Here is a 19,942-nt window from a genome sequence, read left to right as displayed (position 1 = left end):
GTAATAAGCGTTATCTGCTTCCCAGCGTTTGTTAGCCTTTATTCCAACTTTTTATTCTCATAACTGGTAACTGGAAGTTGTTTGTCTATATCAAAGCAGTGAGATTTTAAAAATACATTTTAAGGTTCTAAAAGGTAAGGTGGAAAAGATGGGGGAGAACCATGAGTTTTAAGAGTTGGGACAGTATCATCCAACTCTTCCAAGACATGTGTTTCCCTAGCAGTGGAAACACCGAGAAAGGGTTTGAGAAGTTGTTTCAGAAATATTTTGACACATAGGCTTGCCCTTTGCACACACATGCTGCAGTAAGTGCTTTATTATGTGAGCCCCCAAAACATAACTAAATCAGGAGGGTGCAAATGTCCCCCCAGACACTCTTTCCTGGGAGTGAAATGATGTAAACAGTGATTTTTTTTTTTTGTATTCATCTTGTCTGTGCTGTCTCTTAGGTATACTAAAGCACAAGTCAGCAAAATAGGGATTAACATTCACAAAAGAGACCAAGTGCACTTTTCAATGAATAAGAAAGGCCCATCTGCTGTATGACCAAAAGAAATGTTTCTCTTCCATCCTCTTGAAAAAGATTACCTACCTGCAGTTTATTATAAGCATCACAAATTTATGTCAGCAAAACCTCAAGGAAAATATCCCCATTGCACAGCACAACGTAACTTAACTGAGTACTTTATGTGTGTTACTCAAAATTATCAGGATCAAAGTAAAACAGAGAGGAAGCACAGAGCAAGAATGTAAACCTAGCCAGAGCGTCTTCAAAGTGACTCCTGTCTTAAAAACAAGAAACTTCAGTTGCAGGAGAATAAGTTCTGTTTCCAGACCCGCTTCTGCTCTTTGCACCTGTAGCTAGGCCTCCAGTAAAAGTAGAGATGGTAAAGAGTCAACAGTTAAAAAAAAAATTAAGATTTACCCAATATATCCTAAATGAAATAGGGTGATAATCGCAGACTACTTCATCAAGGAACATTGTGGCCATCTCTACAACCAAAACATGCCTATGTCAGTTCACTTGTCTCATCACTGGTGACCTAAATTTAAATTGAGCTCTAGCATTAGAAATTGAAAACAAAAAAACAACTGTTCCCTTAAAACATTTACCTATTCCAGTAATTCTCAGTTCAAGTATTTTTAAATATATGTGGTAAGAACTAACAGTATCAGACACTGAAGGGGCCAGAGCAATTTTAAAGAAGAGGACATGCTAAGATATAGCTACCTGAGCGGGAAACCATTCCACTGACTGTATTAAAATGCTTCCACTCCCTCCTTCCATATGTCTCCAGGATCTCTTCAGATGTCATGCTCTTTGTACCATGGCTTGCCCTGTTTGATGCGTTATTTATATTAAAAAAAAAAAGAAAAATAAAAAGGTTGAAAATAGCCAAACTATTCCTTGAGCACAGTTACATATTGCGACTGAATACTGAGGCGGATGCATGTTGATCAGAAGTAACTCTCTTTGTAACTCAGAAGTTTCCCAGTGCCTAAGCTTTTATCATATACATTACAGTCCTCGACAAAAGCTCTGCTACACAGAGGCTTGGCTGGCTCGGGGCATGGCTACTGTGCCTCACCTGCTAACACAATCACTCTGTACTGCTCGAATGTTCTCAATTGTGTGAGGACACTCGCTATACTTGAACTATCAATATACACTGCACAATAAAACAGAGTGCAGAAAGCCTATACATCATTCTGAAGCGTGGTAACATTCACAGAATGCAGGGCAAAACTATGGAAAAGTGCTAGTTTGAGCCCTGTGAGCAGCTGTGTAACACAGAAGCACGCACAAGCCTTTTTAGGAATTAAAAACCAACTAGCTTGACCACCAAATCATGCCCCAAATGAATGCAGAGATTCCATTTCTGAAGCAAACACAGGCCATGCCAGAAGAATTAATCCTGTATCACTCTTCCTTTTACTGTGGTATATCCTCCAGTCTTGACTTCTGCATTTAATACTGCAAAATTCATGGTACTAAATGAATTTTGAGATACGCTGCAGAGACTCACAGATATTTTTCCCTTTTTTCGATGAGATCTGATTTTCCCTAGCATACTCAAGCTCCTTCTCCCACATGCTATGAAAAAAAAAGTAAGAGTCTATCTTGAGTACTAAATTAAACAGATTTTCATTTTGGGAAAAAAATAAGGGGAAAATGAGACTGAGATTGACGTATTTCATATATATGTACCTTTCAGATTTGTGATTCAAAATAGCAGTCTTCTATATTAAAAAAAAAAGGAGTGAAACTAGGGATGTACTAAAATGATAACTGAAGGCAAAATACAGCTGATGAGAAGAAAAACAGAATTTTGAAAGTGAATATGTTGATTTCTGTATTTCATTTACCTCAAGCTGTTTAAATTATATGTTGTAAGCCTGCAGAACGTTGAATGTGTATGGTAGAAAGATAATGCTGCTGGCATCATTAGCATTAGTCATTAGCATTGACTCTGACTCATGTTACTCACAATTCAAAGAAAGACCTTACCCATGATCTTAGCAGAACTGGACAAAGAATACCTTGGTACCTACTGAAAAAGTGAATTTATTTTCACAATTAGTATGCCCTCAGAGTCTTAGATATTTATTAAAAATGAGATATTCTTTACTAGCAGCTAACATGGAAATACTACAAAGACTGCTATGTAACACTAAGAGAAACCAAGCGCCACATTACTACAGAGTATTTAAATTTTTACATCTAATAAACGTATGCATGTTGAAATTAGTACTTCAAATATTTAACAAAACTGAGATGGCTTTCAGAAAGATGATAAAATTTTGGTGTTTGTTTAACAATACAAATTTACTGTCAATATTACCTTAAAACTGTTCCATCTTCTGCAAGTTTCAGGAAATTTCCTTCTTCAATGTCCAATACCAAGCCTTTACAGCTAAAAATATTTTTTTAAGGAAGAAACAAACAATTAATGCTTTCAGAGGAATGCCTTGTTATATATCAGAATAGTGAAATCCAGCTATAGAAGCTATACAACGATGCTACACAAAAGTAGCAAAATCAGAACCCTTCAGATACTTCCATGTTTTAACAATGCTTTATATATGCAAATACATATTACTGCAATGAGGACTGGGTTTCACTTACATAGCAAATTCCCACAAAATAAATCCTGTTCCATTGTTCAGTGAGTTCAGCGATTGTTCATATAGACAAGGTTGGAGGATTAAGGTCCAAACATATACAACTAAGAAACGTGATATTTAAGCGACTTCTATTAAATATATTTTTTCTTGGTGGCAACTCCCCTACTTATTATTACTAGACTGATAAATTATTAAATGAGAGAGGGGTAGAACATGGTTCTAAATCAGGCAACTGAATATCTAAGGAGCACGTGAGGCAGAAGCACTGCCATGCTAGCCAGTGCTAACAAGGTTAAGAGTTGGCAGCATAGGACAGCAATGCAACAAGAGTTCCTAACTCTCCTGGTAAATCCAATCTACACTCGCTTAGGCTGTTTGAAAAATTAATTCAGAGTTCAGTGGCTAGAATAATGAATAAACAAGACTATAAAAGTAATGCCACCTTCATCCTCTGTTACAAGGTACCGAGAGGAAAGATGATATGTCACAAAGGCAGCAAGCAGAACTCAGCCTTTCACAAATGACACATGGCTACCAGCACTGTAGGCTTGCAAGTCCATGTCAATGGATTCCTAGCTCCAGTAAAGGACCAAGGCCAAGGTATCTAGATCTTAACAAGGATTTCATACTTCAGAGTCCTCAAAATATGAGAAATCTATTCTAAAAAATTAGTGATAACCTGGCCTTCAAGCCCAAACACTCCTGGCCTGGTTAATAAAGTTGGAAGGTCAAAGATTTATGTTCAAGCTCCTCCCTCGAGACCACTGAGACTCAGAGCAGCAACTTGCATTTAATCTTTTAATCTTTTCGCATCACAGCTTTGTGTCTGATGTGAAGTCTACCTCCTCGTATGTCACTCTTCCTCGGTTCCTCAGAAGACTGTTGAGATTATTATGCCTCACATAAACATGTCTGTGGAAAAAAAAGCCACTAAATTCTGATGGTTACTAGATTTATCAGTAGAATTGAAGGCAGAAGACAAAGGAGACATATAAAATAAGAGTAAATAAAAGTGTTTAGACAGCTAGAAGCACAAAGCAAGTCTGGATACTCAGCTCCCTCAAAATACCACATTAGAAGTATTTCATGACAAATAGTTGTTCAACCACATATTTAAAACTGTAATTTTGGATTTATCTATTGGGCTTAACAATCATAACACAACTGCTTATTAAGAAAACCTGTTTACCAAGCTTTGTAAAAGTTACAGCATAAAGGAAGTTCTGAAGAAAGTTTCTGTGACTTTCAACATACTCACCAGAAGTCTAAGTAGTCCGGAGCTAGAGTCAGCAAGTCTTCATCATAACCCTTCTCTGTTACCAGATACTGGGCAAAACTATCATATATTAGCTACAAATAAAAAAAATAAAATATTGCATTAATTGCATTGATTGAGACCAAAGATATTGTTTCCCCAGAAAGTGGCAAAATGTAAGCGTTAATGCCTCCTAAGGAAAATCAACCCAGGAAACTATGAGCCCTGTCCCACAACCTCCACTACTTGGAAACAGTGCCTGAGACTATTTTCTGTCATTAGGTGGAAAATGGCTCAAGATGCTCACACAACAGGTCTGGTGCAATGTGTCCAGTATAACCAAGTTTACAGCATTCTACCTTATTGACCCTGTGCTTCAAGATTGCCGGAAAAACAAGATGGTAAATACTTCAGACTAGTTACTACCTTACCCTTCCCCAGACTTCTTTTTTTAATAATAATTATTATTTTGGCTAGGTTTTTTCCTTTTTAATTTTAAATGTCAGTTACCAAGACCTCAACATGCAGCTTCCAAACAATACTTCAAAAGCATCTGAAGAAAAATATTTTGAAGGAAATATACAAGTACTAAGTATTTATATTTGTTAGTATTTGTATGTTTAGAAAGAACACTGTTAAAGTCTGGTACAACAGTCAGCAATTTATCAATGTAACATGCAGGTAAAGTTGTATGAGATTGTCTGCTTAGATGCGCTCTAGTCCTTAAAGGCCATACAACGATAACAATTGCTACCTTTTTCTCATGGTTCTTCCATTAAAAGCTACTCCCTGGCCTTTTTTTCTTGATAACAAAAGCTGCTCTTGAAATGAATATGAATAATGCCTAAGAAAGACTAATATGAAGGCCAACATTGAAAAAGCAAGAACTAATTGCATCTTGAACTCTGCTTGTCAGCATATTCAAGGCATTTTGATTTCCAATAGATAAGGAGGCATGCAATGGGCAGGTTTCAGTCCGTCTCTGTGCTGTGAGAAGATGACAAGTGAAGTAAGGTTAGGAAGTGTATTTTCTTTTTTTCTGTTTGGTGGGTTTGTTTTTTTTTTAAGTTAACAATAGCCTAACATCTGCCTCCAACACACAAAATTCTTACCAGGAAGAAAGCGCTTGTGCAAGACGTGATGCGTGTGGCATAAGAGTATGGAAGGTAAGTCTAGAGTTGTATAGTTCCCAGTGGGAACATAAGAAGAGCACAGGTATTTTAAAACTTTCTACTATTGAGCCCTCCTTGGTAAAAAGGATGCCACTCTACAGAAAGTCACTCACAGCTGAAGGAAGCAACGTAACTTTTCAAAACAGGAGACACCGAACCACACCAATTTATAAACGGGACATCTCATAAACATTAATTTCTATAGCAAATTCTTAAGTACCTTGCAATTAACGTGAGAGTCCCAGGCAGCACAAAATGTACAGTAGGTGAATAGAGGCAAAAAAAGAGGGGGGAGAGGGACACTATAAGCATCGGTAACACAAAATAGGTCTGCAGCAAAATCCTGATACCCATGAAGATGGATGAGACAGCGAAACACTATCAGGGAGTTTAAAAAAAAAAAAAAAAGGAGACGCGCCAAGGGCGGGAAGGCACTGCACATGTGCACATGACAGCAGCTCCTTTCCGCAAGGGACAACAAGGTTAAGGCACAGAATCACAGAACAGTTTGGGTTGGAAGGGATGTCAAGGATCATCTAGTTCCAACCCCCCCGTGGCGGGCAGGGACACCTCCCACCAGACCAAGGACGCCGATCAGAGATGCTGAGGACCCTTAACCACGGCGTTTTACTCTAAACGCCTCAAAGTTTGCCAAGGTTGCCTGCCCAGAGCGTTGCGGACTCCGCTCGCAGCATCCCTGGACCCGGCGGACGGGGGGGATGCGGGAAAGCCCTCGGGAAGCACCATATTCAAGGCAGAGGAGACGTCTCCTCTGCCTTGAACATGGTTCCTCTTGTCTTTCGGGGTTTCCCCGCGGGCAGCCGAGCGGGGAGCCCGGGGTCCCGCTCCCGCCGCTCTCCCTCCGGCGGCGCCGCGCTCACCCGTGCGCTCTGCGGGAGGTGATACCGGCACAGCGTGTGGTCCAGGTCGAAGCCCATCACGTCGCAGTCACCCAGGCAGAAGTCGCGCTGCATCGCCGAGCCGCCGCCACCGCGGGGAGGCGGGCGGCGGAGGAGGAGGAGGAAGGGGAGGAAGGGCACAGCGGGCGGGGCTTGGCAGCGGGGCGGGGCGAAGGCCGCTCTCCCCCCGCCCCGCCGGGGCCGCTCGCACCTGCGGGAGCGGGTCCCGCAGCTCCGGGGGTGGGGAAAGCTTGGCGGCCGAGCCCCCGGCAGGGAAAGGGAGGCTCGGGAAACCGGAGCTGGGCAGCGCCCGGAGGCGCGTTGAAGCGCTCGGGTTTAACAACAACGCGTTTCCGCCGAGGCCGCCCGTGCGGGGGAGTTTCCGTGCGTGGGTCCGGCCCTCGGAGCTGCTCGTCGAGGGCGTTCCTGGCAAATGCTGCTCGTCAGGGGGTGCTGTGCTGAGAATGGGGAGCACGTTGCGGGGTGGGGGGAAAAGGCAACGGGTATAAACTGGAGAGGGGCAGACTTAAACTAGACATAAGGAAGAATTGCTTCACTATGAGGGTGGTGAGGCCCTGGCACAGGTTGCCCAGGGAAGCTGTGGCTGCCCCATCCCTGGAGGTGTTCGAGGGCAGGTTGGATGGGGCCGTGGGCAGCCTGGGCTGGTGGGAGGTGTCCCTGCCCATCGCAGGGGCTTGGAACTGGATGATCTTTAAGATCCTTTCCAACCCAAACCATTCTATGATTCTAAAAAAGAAGTGAGCCTTGGTTCATGTGAGGGCAGCCAGTCAGTGCCACACCGCGCGAGAGAGAATCTTCTTACCTAAACAGAAACGCTACGGGTACTGCGTTACCAGTGTCCCTGTGGGGCACAAGCAGCGCTGTATGTACATAGACGGAGGTTAAACCTCCCAGAACCCTGTAGGTAACATAACTACCTTTTAATTTCTTGACAGCTTTAGTAATCAATAAAAGAATAATGTTAAGAACAATACAGCCAGCCTCCAGATAACATAATCAAACGGGTGTTCTAGTAATTACTTGCCTGGGAAGTATCACTGCAGTGCAATTGCAAAGAAAGTACCATCTTAAAGGAAATACAGTGCTTGGAGAAAAGTAGACAGTTGAGAGCTGCGTTGACTTAATTCTGTTCTCAATGGTTGAACTTCAGTAGCTTCTAGGTAAGGCCATACCTGGGATGCTTAAATAGCTGGGTTTGACAGCTTTGTTAGCAGGTCCTCCTCATTCCTCTCTGCAAGTCTTTTCTCTCTGTAGACCACTGGCATCATCAAAACTTTGTTTGGATTCACAAAAGATGAAAAAGCCTAGTTCATGTCCTCTGCAAATAAACAGATATATATTTAATTCTTGTATGGCTAAAAAGTATCTGCATCGAGAGCAATTGTTATGAGACATTTAATGCAAGTCATCTTTTCCAGCATCGCTTTCCCGAGTACAGCTGTAAGTTGTGTTGTGCAGGTGGCAAAGTTGGAGTGCGTAACCATAGCAGCAGTGCACAGCAGCAGGTTTGGTTATATGAAAATAATTATGTTTTGATTATATCGAGTTACAGTTTGATTTTTTGCAGAATGGCTCAATGATTATTTGGTATTCCACAGTGGAAATGCTTTTGGAAGTACACTCGCATAGTTGAATGAGTTACAATGCATTGATAAATTAAAATTCAGTTTGCTGTGCTTAGGTAGACAGAGTTGAGAGAAATTTAAATAACATGACCTGTTACATATGTTTAAAAATTCTACAGAGAAGTTCAGTATCAGATTAGAAAATGAACTAGACTGGAAAATACATGGAAATTAGGAATAAAATTCACTGATGCTAATAGTAGGACAGGATAAGCACTTAAGGTGTCAGAGCAAGAAAGAAATGGATTTCATAATTTTACCTCAGACCATTGTAAACCAGCTTCTTTCAAAGGCTCACAATATCTCCTACAGATATTAATGTACTTTCTAATGCTATTTGTATGTGTATATATATATGCACACTACATATATAGCATATCCCTTACCTTGCATATATCATAGAATCATATGACTCATAGAATCACCAGGTGGGAAGAGACCCACCGGATCATCGAGTCCAACCATTCCAATCAAACACCAAACCATGCCCCTTAGCACCTCGTCCACCCGTGCCTTAAACACCTCCTGGGAAGGTGACTCAGCCACCTCCCTGTATACCATAAATTACATACACGTAATGATAGATATGTGTATGTTTTACATATACAAGGTCCAACACAAAACAAATGAGACTAAGCTTATAGCTCGGGAACCGAGAGTGGGAAGGGAGACGCAAAGAGAATGTTACAGAACGTGTTCTAACCGGTTGAGTCTAAAGGCTCAACTCGATCGCTTCACTCAGTACAAGTAGATGCATGTAAAAATATAGACGTTCTTTTACCCTTGATTGGAAAACGTTCATGTGCAAGACTGAACAGCAAGTTAACATTGAGACAACGTGCCAGCACACAATGTTTTGTCTGTGAAGCAGTTTTTAGCTAGCAACAACATCACTGTGCTTGAGCACCCACCCTGTTCAGCAGACCTGGCTCCCTGCAATTTCTGCCTCTCCCCAAAGATCAAGTAGGGGCTCAAAAGAACCCATTTTTTGTTGGCAGAAGATGTGAAAGCAAAACCAACGGAGATCCTCAGCAGCCTTTTCAGAAAATGATATGTAGAATTGCTTTGAACATTCGCAGCATTGTATGCAGCTCTCTGTCAACTCAGAAGGGAGCTATTTCGATGGTGACCATAGCTGACTTTTTTAATTGGTTAAATAAAAAGACTTACAGGCATAGTAACTTTTTTTGTGTGTTGGACCTTGTATGTTATATAAATATATATATGCATATATATTTGAATAGATGCATACGCACGTATTTATGTATTTTCTAAATTAACAAGTGTGAAACCTCAGAATACAGAAAGAGATTAATCAAAGAACTCACACAGAACAGGGATCACAACTATAAAGATGAGGCAGCAGGCTCTGAGCATAAGACAAAGCTGCTCAGTTTAGGGAACAAAGAGCAGATTCCTGACCCAAGGAAGTCAAGGACCACAGTTTCAGTCAATTTCAGTAGGTCCAAGAGTTCTCCCATAGCTACTGTTTAATTTAAAGTATTTCTGACTTATAGTAAGTGCCTTAAAGTATGTCTGACTTGCAAATAATATCAGTACACCTTTCTTATTCCAGAAAGACTTCTTTTTCCCCCCCCACAAGGACTCCTGCAGCTTCCAAGGTTGTATTTAGATTATGGCAGTTTACATTTATATATTTCTTTGCCACGTCTGTGAAACATTTTATATGAAAACTCAGCACAAAAACAACCTGACACACATCTAGACAGATATGAAAATCATAGATTCAATGATGGAATAATGGGATAGTTTGGCTTGGAAGAGACCTTCAACAATCGCCTAGTTCCAACCCCTTGGCCACTGTATCTGCTGTTAACTGAATGTAATCTTGAATATCCATTGTGAGTGCTACGCAACTATATTGGTAGTAATGACTAGCTATCTTAGAATTAACAACACAAAAGTACTAATCTTATTTAATCTTAAACCACTTTGTGAGGAACAAAACTCACCAATGGAGAGATTCAGCAAGTTAGATTTCAGATGCATGAAGCTGAAGATTGAATTATGACAACAATATAGAAAATATTGATGAAGATAATTGGGTTTCAGTTCTGGGAAAAAAGAAGACAAATGAGAGAACATCACTTTCATATTCACTATTCACAACACAAACCTGATAACAGGAAAGTCTCCACAGCCTGATGTCAGCACACAACCCCCAAAATTTATTTCTTCTGTCTTAGAAGTGTTGCTTTTTCTTTCAGTTTCTTCTTTTCAAATGAATCCTTTAAACATACTGACAACCCACTTCTAGGGCCTTTCTCAGAAAAATCTGCCTTTAATCAAAATCCCCCTCAGTAGCAACTGATGACCTTAATGTGTTAACAGCGCCTTTTAAGATTACTTTTACAGCTCCATCTTTGAACTTTGTTGAACTTTGATGGTACAATGAGCTACTCAGAGATGTCCACATCACTGAGCCTGACCTTTGGGGCTATTAGGTCCTGATAAATTTTTAGGTTTCTCCATGGTTAATTTATGTGTCACAGACTTTAATAGACATAGAAAGGTGTGTTTTGTTTCTCATCGTGCCCTGTGTCTGCTTTGCAGACATGTAGTTTTAGAGCGCAGGTGTGTACTAACATGCCTTGGAGTGTTAAAGGAATGTAACAGAATCCGGTGACATATATAAAGGCACAAGAACCACATCAACATACCTCAAATAAATGTTGGCTGTCACACAGAAGCTGCAAGCCTCTGAGCAAGACAGGTACTCCAGCTCCTCGATTCCTTTGTCCTTAAGAGGGCAGCATTACGATACAGTGGAGGATCTTTCTGAGTTAACTTTGAATCATCAGCACCTTAATCTATTCTGTTTTGCTCAAACTTTGCTTTTATTTTCCTGAGGCTGTGTAAGTTGACTTTGTCAGCTGTGTTTTTTTTCCTGGCTGCGCAGTTGCAGACAATTGCTTATTTAGGCAAAGGCTATAAGAGTTCAATTAAAAAAAGGATGAGGCCTCTCACATTGCTACAGAAGAGTGTGCAGTACTGATATGATACACTTTTGGTTCTGAACTATCAGAGGAATAAGCTAAGAATATACAGAAGCAGGCCTCAGACTTATTACAAGGTGATGCTTTAACAGACATAGATCTAACAACACTAATTCTTTTCAAGGATATTGTGATTCTCTGGTCAAACTCTTATTTGCTTCAGTCACTTGCACTAACTAGTTTTTTAGTAGACATTTAAAAGTTTAGCAAAATACTACAAAATTTTCAGAAGTGACACAAGGGGTGCCTTGTTTCTAGGTAGGAAAGCCAGAGAACACACATAGAGAACACACTTAGCTATTGACCAAGATTTAAGATTTGATTAAATTCTAGCAATTTCAGAAGTTTATTGGGTTATTTAGTAGCCTTTTATATGACACAAAATATGGACACATCAGCTTTTTCAGCAGAATTCTGCACATACAATTTATAGCATCCTGCTGGGAGTGGGACATCTGATTATATCTGGCACCTCAGTACTGTATTGATTACATTCTCTGCATAGAAATGAGCCTTATACTACTAGAGAGGCAAGATTCCCAAAACTAAACTCGAGGTGTCATTAAAGGGTTTTAACAGGCAGTAATCCACCAGGAGCTCAGAACCTCAAAAGTCTGCTTGTTGTCCTTATCCCCTCTCTGAGATCTTGTAATCTAACTCAGGCTGTTCCCACAGAATAAGAAACAAGGAAATGAAAATCAATGATTTTGTCAGTGAGTCATAGCTGATACTGATTGCTGGACCCCTAGTGAGTATGTATTTTAAAACTCTGAGTAGTTGTCTAAAGGCACTTTGAAAGATTTTTCTTTTTGAGCTGGATGGATGCTACATTTAGTCAAAAGAAATGGTACTGGAAATACGGACTTTTTGAGAAGCTGTACTTCCATAGTAGACCTGTATGTGTTTTATGGTGAGAGAACTGTGCAGCTGCTGTGATCTATGGGATACTGCTTTATGTCTTCTGTCCTTATTTCCCATTAATTCCTGGTCTATTAATGTGCAGATGACTTAATCACTTATTGCTTCAATTTCTTCATGACTAAAATTGGAATGTGCCTAATTCAGACATTCTGAGGATTTCTGAATCGTTCAAGTACGTTACAGGCCTGCATTGCAAGCCATTGACTTGCTAGTGAATGCACGAAAGACAAATCTGATATATTTCAAGACGCAGTCTTCAAGAAGGAATAGAGCTATTGAACAGCCAGTGGGAAATGCCACAACTATAAAACTATGGACTTAAAGATAACAGAACTGGGAAAGACTTAACCACAATCTTCTTCTTGCTTTGGGGCAGGATCAATTTAACTATAAACATCCCTAATAGTCAATTGTCAAACTCCTTAAAAAGGAGCAAAGAACCCCTGAGGCAATTTCTTCCAAACTGTTTAACAGTCCTCACATACAGAATACTCTGAACTTTCTCTATGCACCTCTCCCTCATATCAAAACAAAGTCTCTGTTCCTCTAATGCATCCTTTTTTCTTACATCTTGTCCTGTTTCTAGCAGGTGTGAGAACCATGTCATTGTGCGTGAGTCTTCTATTTCAAGGCTGTTACTGTATGTTTTCCGACACTCTCTGTCTTGTTCTTGAAAGTCCTTCCTTAAATGCTGAAGAGTTTTGAGCCTGCTTAGCTTTCATTCTCAAACTGGCTGGCATTCATTCATTACAAAACTGGTCCATATCTTTTTTTTCCCCTGGAATCAACACCTGGACACATTGCTCCAGTTTTGGCCATACTAGGGCTGAGTACAGAAATAATGAATGCACAGTAACGTAACACAGTCTGTGCTTTCATACAAGTTACTTAGTTCATTACCATAATCACCAGTTAGGGTTTTCAAGATCAGATTCTATCCTATCACTGTGATAAGTAGTCAGATAATTTTTTTTCCTTTTTACAATAAGCTATCTTTCTTAAGGGTGATTGATCTTCTGCTTAAGAAACATTTTATTTTGTCTGTGTGTGTTCATTACTGAGTATACTAGACACAGAATAATTTTCCTTGGAGCAGCAATAATAAAATGCTAATAGCAATGCTTATAAATCTCAAATATAGGAGCTAATTTTGAGCATAAATTGCATTTGATATTTACTGTTCTTTTTCTGCCTCTAGAGGGTGCCTTGTAATGATCTGATGAAAGCGCAAAAAAAGTATGCTGGATTTTGTTATGCAGGAAGTGATCTAGAAGAATATATTCTAGAACTCTAAGTATGTACTAAGCCTCAAGAAGATTCTGTCATGCTGATGTAACTTTTTAAAGATCTGTACCCTGTTTCTGTGTAAATCTGTGAAGAAGGTCAAAGACACCTCTTCTAGTTTTAGGAAAACAGTATGTTCATGCTAACCTATGTTGTGTTGAACCTCATGCTGTTCTCAGGGAGAGGAGGAATTCCCATAGGGTTTAAAGCTGTGGAAACAAAGATGGAGAGATATGAATTTGGAAAAATTGTGTCAGAAAAGGAGAGTAAATTATTTTGTCTTCACCGATAGAAGTCTGTATTAAAAGTGCCCCTGAACTTCTCACTAAAGGTGCTTAATTCTTATCCCCTTTCCTTAAGCTTATAAAGACCACATCTTGCATGCTGGGTAATGTTCTTTGTACAGCTTCTCACTGCATTCCTTTGAAAGACAGATATAGCAGAAAGAAAAGAGGAGATAGGAAGATATATCAAAAAGAAATGAGGAAAGAGGGGAGAAGAATACAGAAATGAAAGAAAAGGAAGAAGAGTAAGTGTACATATTTGCAGGGAAAGTTGGATCAGTTTCATTTGTAAAACTTCATCTTTTGAAGACACAGGAAACAAGTAAGGCTGATGCTGAAACACAGTCAAGAAATAATTTCATATACTGCATCTTTACCTTTAAATAAAGATTATTCTAAACATAAGTCAAAAACTGATATAAAAGTAATACATGAACTAAGGGTAAAAAAGAAATCCTGCTCTCAGTTAAACCAGTAAGTAAATTGTCACTGACTTCAGAGTATGAAAAACATCACTTTAAGACTTATTATACTGGATCAAATATAGAAATTAGTCACCTAAGTATTGGTATTTTTTGATCCTCAGATAATATCTGTGCTTCGGAAGGTAGGTAGGTAAGATAACTGTTTTTAAATCAGTTGTGCTATGGCTACACTATGGTGTTTAAGATTGTTTCCAGAGTGTAACACATGCCCTGGCTGCTGCTTCCCAACATAATTTTGAAGTAAAACCTGGGATTATACCTTCCATTTCTGCTTATCTTTTCATATGGAAAATATGTAAGTGCACATCCTGAGATTGCCGTAGGGCACTTCCAATCCCCTTTCCTCTGGTTTATACAGATAATGTCTTCCATGTCAGGTAATGTTCTTTGTACAGCATCTCACTGCAAAATGGTGAAAAACAGTTAAAGCAGAAAGAAAACAGGAGGTAGGAAACTATATAGAAAATATGCAAGGAGAGATAGAGACCTGGTCTAGGAGGTGTATGGACACTGCACAGGGTTTGTACAATCACAGGAACTGATTATAAATCCAGCCCTTGTCCTACAGAGAGATTTTAGCTGTACAAAATCCTAGTGTGTGCACAATTTACAGTAATGTGAAGCAATTTGTTTGTATAAATGTAGTTTATCTAGCAGGAAGAGTAAAATAAAATGATGTGGAGAGGGAGGTGCTGATCTCTTCTCCCTGGTTTCCAATGGCTTGGGAATGGTTCAAAGGTGTGCCAGGGGAGGTTTAGACTGGACATTAAGAAACATTTCTTTACTAAAGGGGTGGTTAAACACTGGAACAGGCTTCCTAGAGAGGGGTTGATGCCCCAAGCCTGTAGTATTCAAGAGGCATTTGGACAGTGCCCTTAAGAACATACTTTAACTTTTGGTCAGCCCCAAAGTCGTCAGGCTGTGTGGCTACATGATTGTTGTAGGTCCCTTCCAATGGAAATTAGTCTAGTCTATTCTAATTTACTCTACTCTGTTTAAAAAAATAATAACAAGTGTTTTTGCACTCTTTGAGTAGGTGTAACGAGTACGGTACTTTGATACACTATTCCTTTCCATCTGTACCTCTTTGGACTTCTCTGTTTCTCTGGATGCAATTCCATTTTCTGAAAGTAAAGATGTTAAATCATGTTTATAATCATCCATGGCATAACATGCAGACTTTCATAGAGTTATGTGAGAAATTATCTTTACCCATCATAAAATCTTCATAAATATATGCTTTCTAAATTTAAAAACTATCCACATCAGGGTCAGTTTTGGAATACATTTTCTTAAAAGAATGTCATGTTTGCTGATAATTGTCATCCACTTACCATATTTTTTCCCACCCAGATATAGATTCTATTAGAAGTATTTTTCACGCCTTAGAGAGCTATAGCATAATTTTATTCAGAAAGGCTGCTTCATAGAAAGCAAATTAACTTGCAATTTTTAACAGTGTGTGCTGTATATCATTTAGAATAACGTACGATAAAAAGAAAAATAATGGCTGAGGTCTGGTCCCATTTTAGAAAATGGCAAAACGTGCATTTTAAGCAGAGTGAGATCTGATTGTTTGAACAAATGGAGAAAGTCTCTATTCTGTCACTCCTTGACAGAGCCTTATTCCTCTGTGTTCATTTCTTGTCAGACGTAGCCTGTTTCAGGTCCAAATTCAGCTAATAAATAAGGAACCCTCATAACCAAAGCACTTGAAGATGTACTTTTAATGCTTTCTAGAGCAGAGATGGATTACTGGATCAACCTTATGAAAATAAATAGCCAGAATTTTCTCATTACAAGTGCAAAAGATTTAAAGTTGGAAAATGCCGAATCAAATATAACTTTATGTCTTTGTGGATTTACAGCTTAAGATAATATACAAAATCAGGAACATGATTAATCAATGAGAGTAAACAGTTTTGTCAATTGTAAAATTATACACATAATTTATTTTTATTGAAACGAATGACAATTTGCAAATTACAGAAACAAAATGGAAGTACTGATTCAAAGGATTCTAAAAAGCTACAAAGTGGTGGTAATATGTTCCATTCTAATGTGCAAATGGAAAGAAATATAGCTGAAAAGATAGCTGTAAAAAAAATATTACTGTGCTTTATTTCAATTTGTCACATTAACCACTCCCACAACTAAATGTTGAATAGTTTAAATTGTTTCCCAAGCAGACATTCAGAGCAGTATATATTTGCTTTTCTTCTAATTTCTTTAAAGAACATTTTACTTAATATTTTACTTTGCTGGAACATTCAACTTGCTTTATCATTATGCATCAAGAATTTTTTCTAAGCAAGGTATATTGTGTCACATATATAAATTAGCATATATTAGTGCAGCACTATAACTAGTTACTTGAAAAAGTTTATACAATATAGAAAGTGATGATACAGGTGGTATGATTGTTAAATAATCATAATTATTTAATTATGATTCATGTATTTTATATCTCAATATCTTGTTTTCCCACATGGAATTTTTTTACTCTTTACAAAATTTGAAAAAACTACAGAGGGAAATGCTTGGTTATGTTGTGATCTCATCTTATTCTTAAGAAAAAATATTCTAGCTTTCAAGTTCCAGTTTGAACTGCCTCAGATTTTTAAAGAAAATTGTTGGTGGATATTGCCTTGGGATATTCTTCTTTTTCCCCAGCAGATTATCGTTCTGATTGTAATTGTTCTCCACATAGCATAGGGGAATTGTTTCAAACATCATGCATCATCACTACCAAAGCCTAATGCTCAGTGATGCTCATCCTCTGTCTCTGAAATATGGAACAACATATTTATGAGTTAGAGGAGGGTTCATTTACTCTACAACTCTATGGTTTTATGTAATTATACCAGTTCTTCCATACAGAGCATATACACATCAATAAACAGAGGAAATATCTATAATGAAGACTCATACAAAATCGTTTTTGAAAGCATGGAATACAAATAAAAATTCTTGCAAAACGAGAGTTTTGAAATATTATGGATTCAAATCTTATCTATACTTACTTAATATGACTCAGTCTGAGACCTTAATTCATGCAAAGCAATACCTCTTTCCAAAAGCACTTCAATTAATATGTGTTGCAGATTAAGTTTGCACTAGGCTTACTAAAACATATCATATTAACATTATTTTTCTGTCCATTCAGGCAACTAAGAGAAATACGTTTCACCACCTTGTTTAAACATGATTGTTTTGTAGAATAAGCAAGGCATAAAGAATATTGACTTTAAGTTAATTAGAATTTGATTTAATGGATTTAGAGGACTGTAAATTAATCCTTTAAGTAATGGTAAGGCTCCTTGCAAGAGTCTTAGTTTTACAGGACTTTGTAAGCAGCATACAGAATATACTTCAGATATCTATCATACTCAAACCTATAGCACCAATATGGAGTTTATTTCTTTATGGAACAAGGAAATCTACTGTGAAAGAAATGGGAAATTATGTAGTTTGAAGGGAGAAAGTGCTAGTTGATTTAATAGATTTGTTTCCTTTTTCAAAATCTTGTCAGATGCAGATTGTAAATAACCCATCTTTGTTTTAAAGTGTTGCATATTTCAAGAAACTACTTGCAGTATTAATGATTTTTTTTTTAAAAATAATATAGGAACCAGAATGCTACATTTCAGTATCCATGCTGTAAATGTGCCATTCTGGTCATAATAAATTCATCTTTCTTGATAATTATTGCTGGCTGTAAGCATGAGGTGAGACTCTTGCATCAAAGTGTTTTTGCTAATACTATTAATCAATGTATCTGATTAAATCTTTCACAGTCACTTTACATCCAGTAGCTTATTTATTTGGACAATTTCTGGTTTGACACTTAGCCTCCAAAACAAACTAAGTAAAGATGCCAAAGGCCGGTAAGCAGCAAAGATATGTTTGGCCTCCTTTTGCAAAAAGAAAATACGTTGAGATGCAAGGCAAAAGAACTAAACTAAGCCCAGGAATAGGTACTGCAAAGCTTACCCTGCTGAATTATATATAATAATAGTGCAGAGGATTTGGGCAATGGTATATATAGAAATGCCCTTCAATATACGTGATTATCCTCATTCATACCAAATTGTAAGCATGAAAATTAGGATTATGGGATTTATCAGTTTCTATTTTTCAGTAAAAGTGGCAAGAACATTTTCATTACATATTAATTTACTTTCTTGACTATGATAAGGTTACATAGTTTCCAAAACATAAAGAATACTGCTTAATTTTCAGAAATGCAGAGAATCCTCAACAAGGCCACCAGGATGGGAACAAAGGTCCTTGCTGTGGCCACCACAGCTCAGCCACAGTCCTGTACAACACAGCCTTGGGAATCTACTCAGCAGTTCTCAGCACCCCTACTTCTCTCTCTTTTTGACAAAAGTTTTGAATCTTGCTAGTGAATCTCGTGTCTGTTTGTTAAAATCTACTTGTTTCAGAAATAGTACTTATCCCGAAGAGTTGGTTGGTAGGAAAGTAATCTGGTTTATAGTTATTGACCACTTGTCTTGTAAAGTCAAGCAGGGACATAAATTGGGAGAGAAGATTAATTTAATGGCTGGGTTTATTTGAGGTAAGATATTTATATACACAAATGTTTGTGACCTTAGGCCCCATTCTAGCTATGGTTATAAATCCTTACCTGAATGGTATCAATGAATGCGATGTGATTTCTAATAGATATATATATGTTGATACCTGAGTGTAAACATGAGTCTTGATTCTGAAAAGAGATGGGCTGTGCAATATATGTGTATGCAAAGGTTTGCCAGATTAATGGCCAAGTTGCCAGAACCATGAAACATTACAGGAAAAGTCAGTCAAATATGCAAACTGATAAAAAACCTCAGATAAATTAATACATCTTTTCTAATATTTAATACACCTGTTTCAGTATTCTTTGGGTTTAGTAGATGGAGATCATTCTTTAAAGAAAACTGATGTAGATTATTTTTCCACACAGGTCTTTCCCAACTTTGGATATTGTCCATCAGACCTAAGAAAAGTAAGTATCTCTTGGATACCTGTGTTCTTATTGATCTGGGTAGTGATTAATAATTGCTGTGGGGAAAAACTATCTCCAATGGTGCTCATTACAGATTGTGAGGTTTAGTGATCTCTTAATGTGTATAGTTCTTTCTCCTTTATTCAGTTTCTTTTGCAGCATTGCAGAAGAGGAGTGAGTAAGCAGTTGCCTATCCTGCTTCAGTGAAGATGCAGCTGATAACCATAAACTTTCTGTGGAGACTTCTTTCAGTCATTCTATAATCCCTAGTTTGTCAATAGCCTTCTGCCTGTGCCACTGGTCTCTTCATTCAAAGGACTATCTGGAACACATGATGAAAACAATTGGCTGTGATTTCTAAGTTGTTTAGTTGGTTTTTCTTCCTAGTGAAGTAAAGCAACAAAAATCAGCAACTCTAAATGGAGCTGAGATGTGTCTGAATGGTTTAGGAAAACAGCAGTTATTTCTGAAAAAAAAAAGAAAAAAAAAGAAAAAAAAAAAAAAAAGGGAGCCAGTTTTCCTTATCACCAGGAAGCTATATGTGAATTTTGGTTCACCTCTTATCTGTATGATTTTGCCTTACTGAAATGCCACCTCATGGTACAGACAGATTATCTTCTGTACTTCCTGCTCCCACACTGTTTATTACGTGTACCCCAGGCTTTGGTGATTTCCAGCTGTTATAAAGCTGAGGCTGCAATGCTGGGATGTGGCAGGCACCTCTCCAGGCTGCTTTGCCACTGCAGTTCTAGACACTCATGCTGAGTTTGTATGCCAGATTCCAGGTGCTTTAGAAATGGGAATATACTGGTCAAATTAGTTTCATTGGCTTACTTGGT

General features: G+C 38.3%; 1 protein-coding gene across 1 annotated transcript in view; it reads right to left on the bottom strand.

Moving 5' to 3' along the window:
* NT5DC1 (5'-nucleotidase domain containing 1) overlaps positions 1 to 6,584 on the bottom strand; it is a 141,515-nt gene extending 134,931 nt beyond the window's left edge. Inside the window, exons 1-4 of the mRNA XM_069851748.1 lie at positions 6,435 to 6,584; positions 4,385 to 4,476; positions 2,844 to 2,915; positions 1,232 to 1,338 (exon numbers count right to left, since the gene is read on the bottom strand). Of these exons, the coding sequence (XP_069707849.1) occupies positions 1,232 to 1,338; positions 2,844 to 2,915; positions 4,385 to 4,476; positions 6,435 to 6,527 (364 nt within the window). The 5' untranslated portion in view covers positions 6,528 to 6,584. The remainder of the gene's footprint in view (positions 1 to 1,231; positions 1,339 to 2,843; positions 2,916 to 4,384; positions 4,477 to 6,434) is intronic.
* Positions 6,585 to 19,942: the final 13,358 nt, after the last annotated feature.

This window comes from Phaenicophaeus curvirostris, chromosome 2 (genome assembly GCF_032191515.1).
Source record: "Phaenicophaeus curvirostris isolate KB17595 chromosome 2, BPBGC_Pcur_1.0, whole genome shotgun sequence".
NCBI classification, from domain to species: domain Eukaryota; kingdom Metazoa; phylum Chordata; class Aves; order Cuculiformes; family Cuculidae; genus Phaenicophaeus; species Phaenicophaeus curvirostris.
This window is presented reverse-complemented; position numbering and strand designations above follow the sequence as displayed.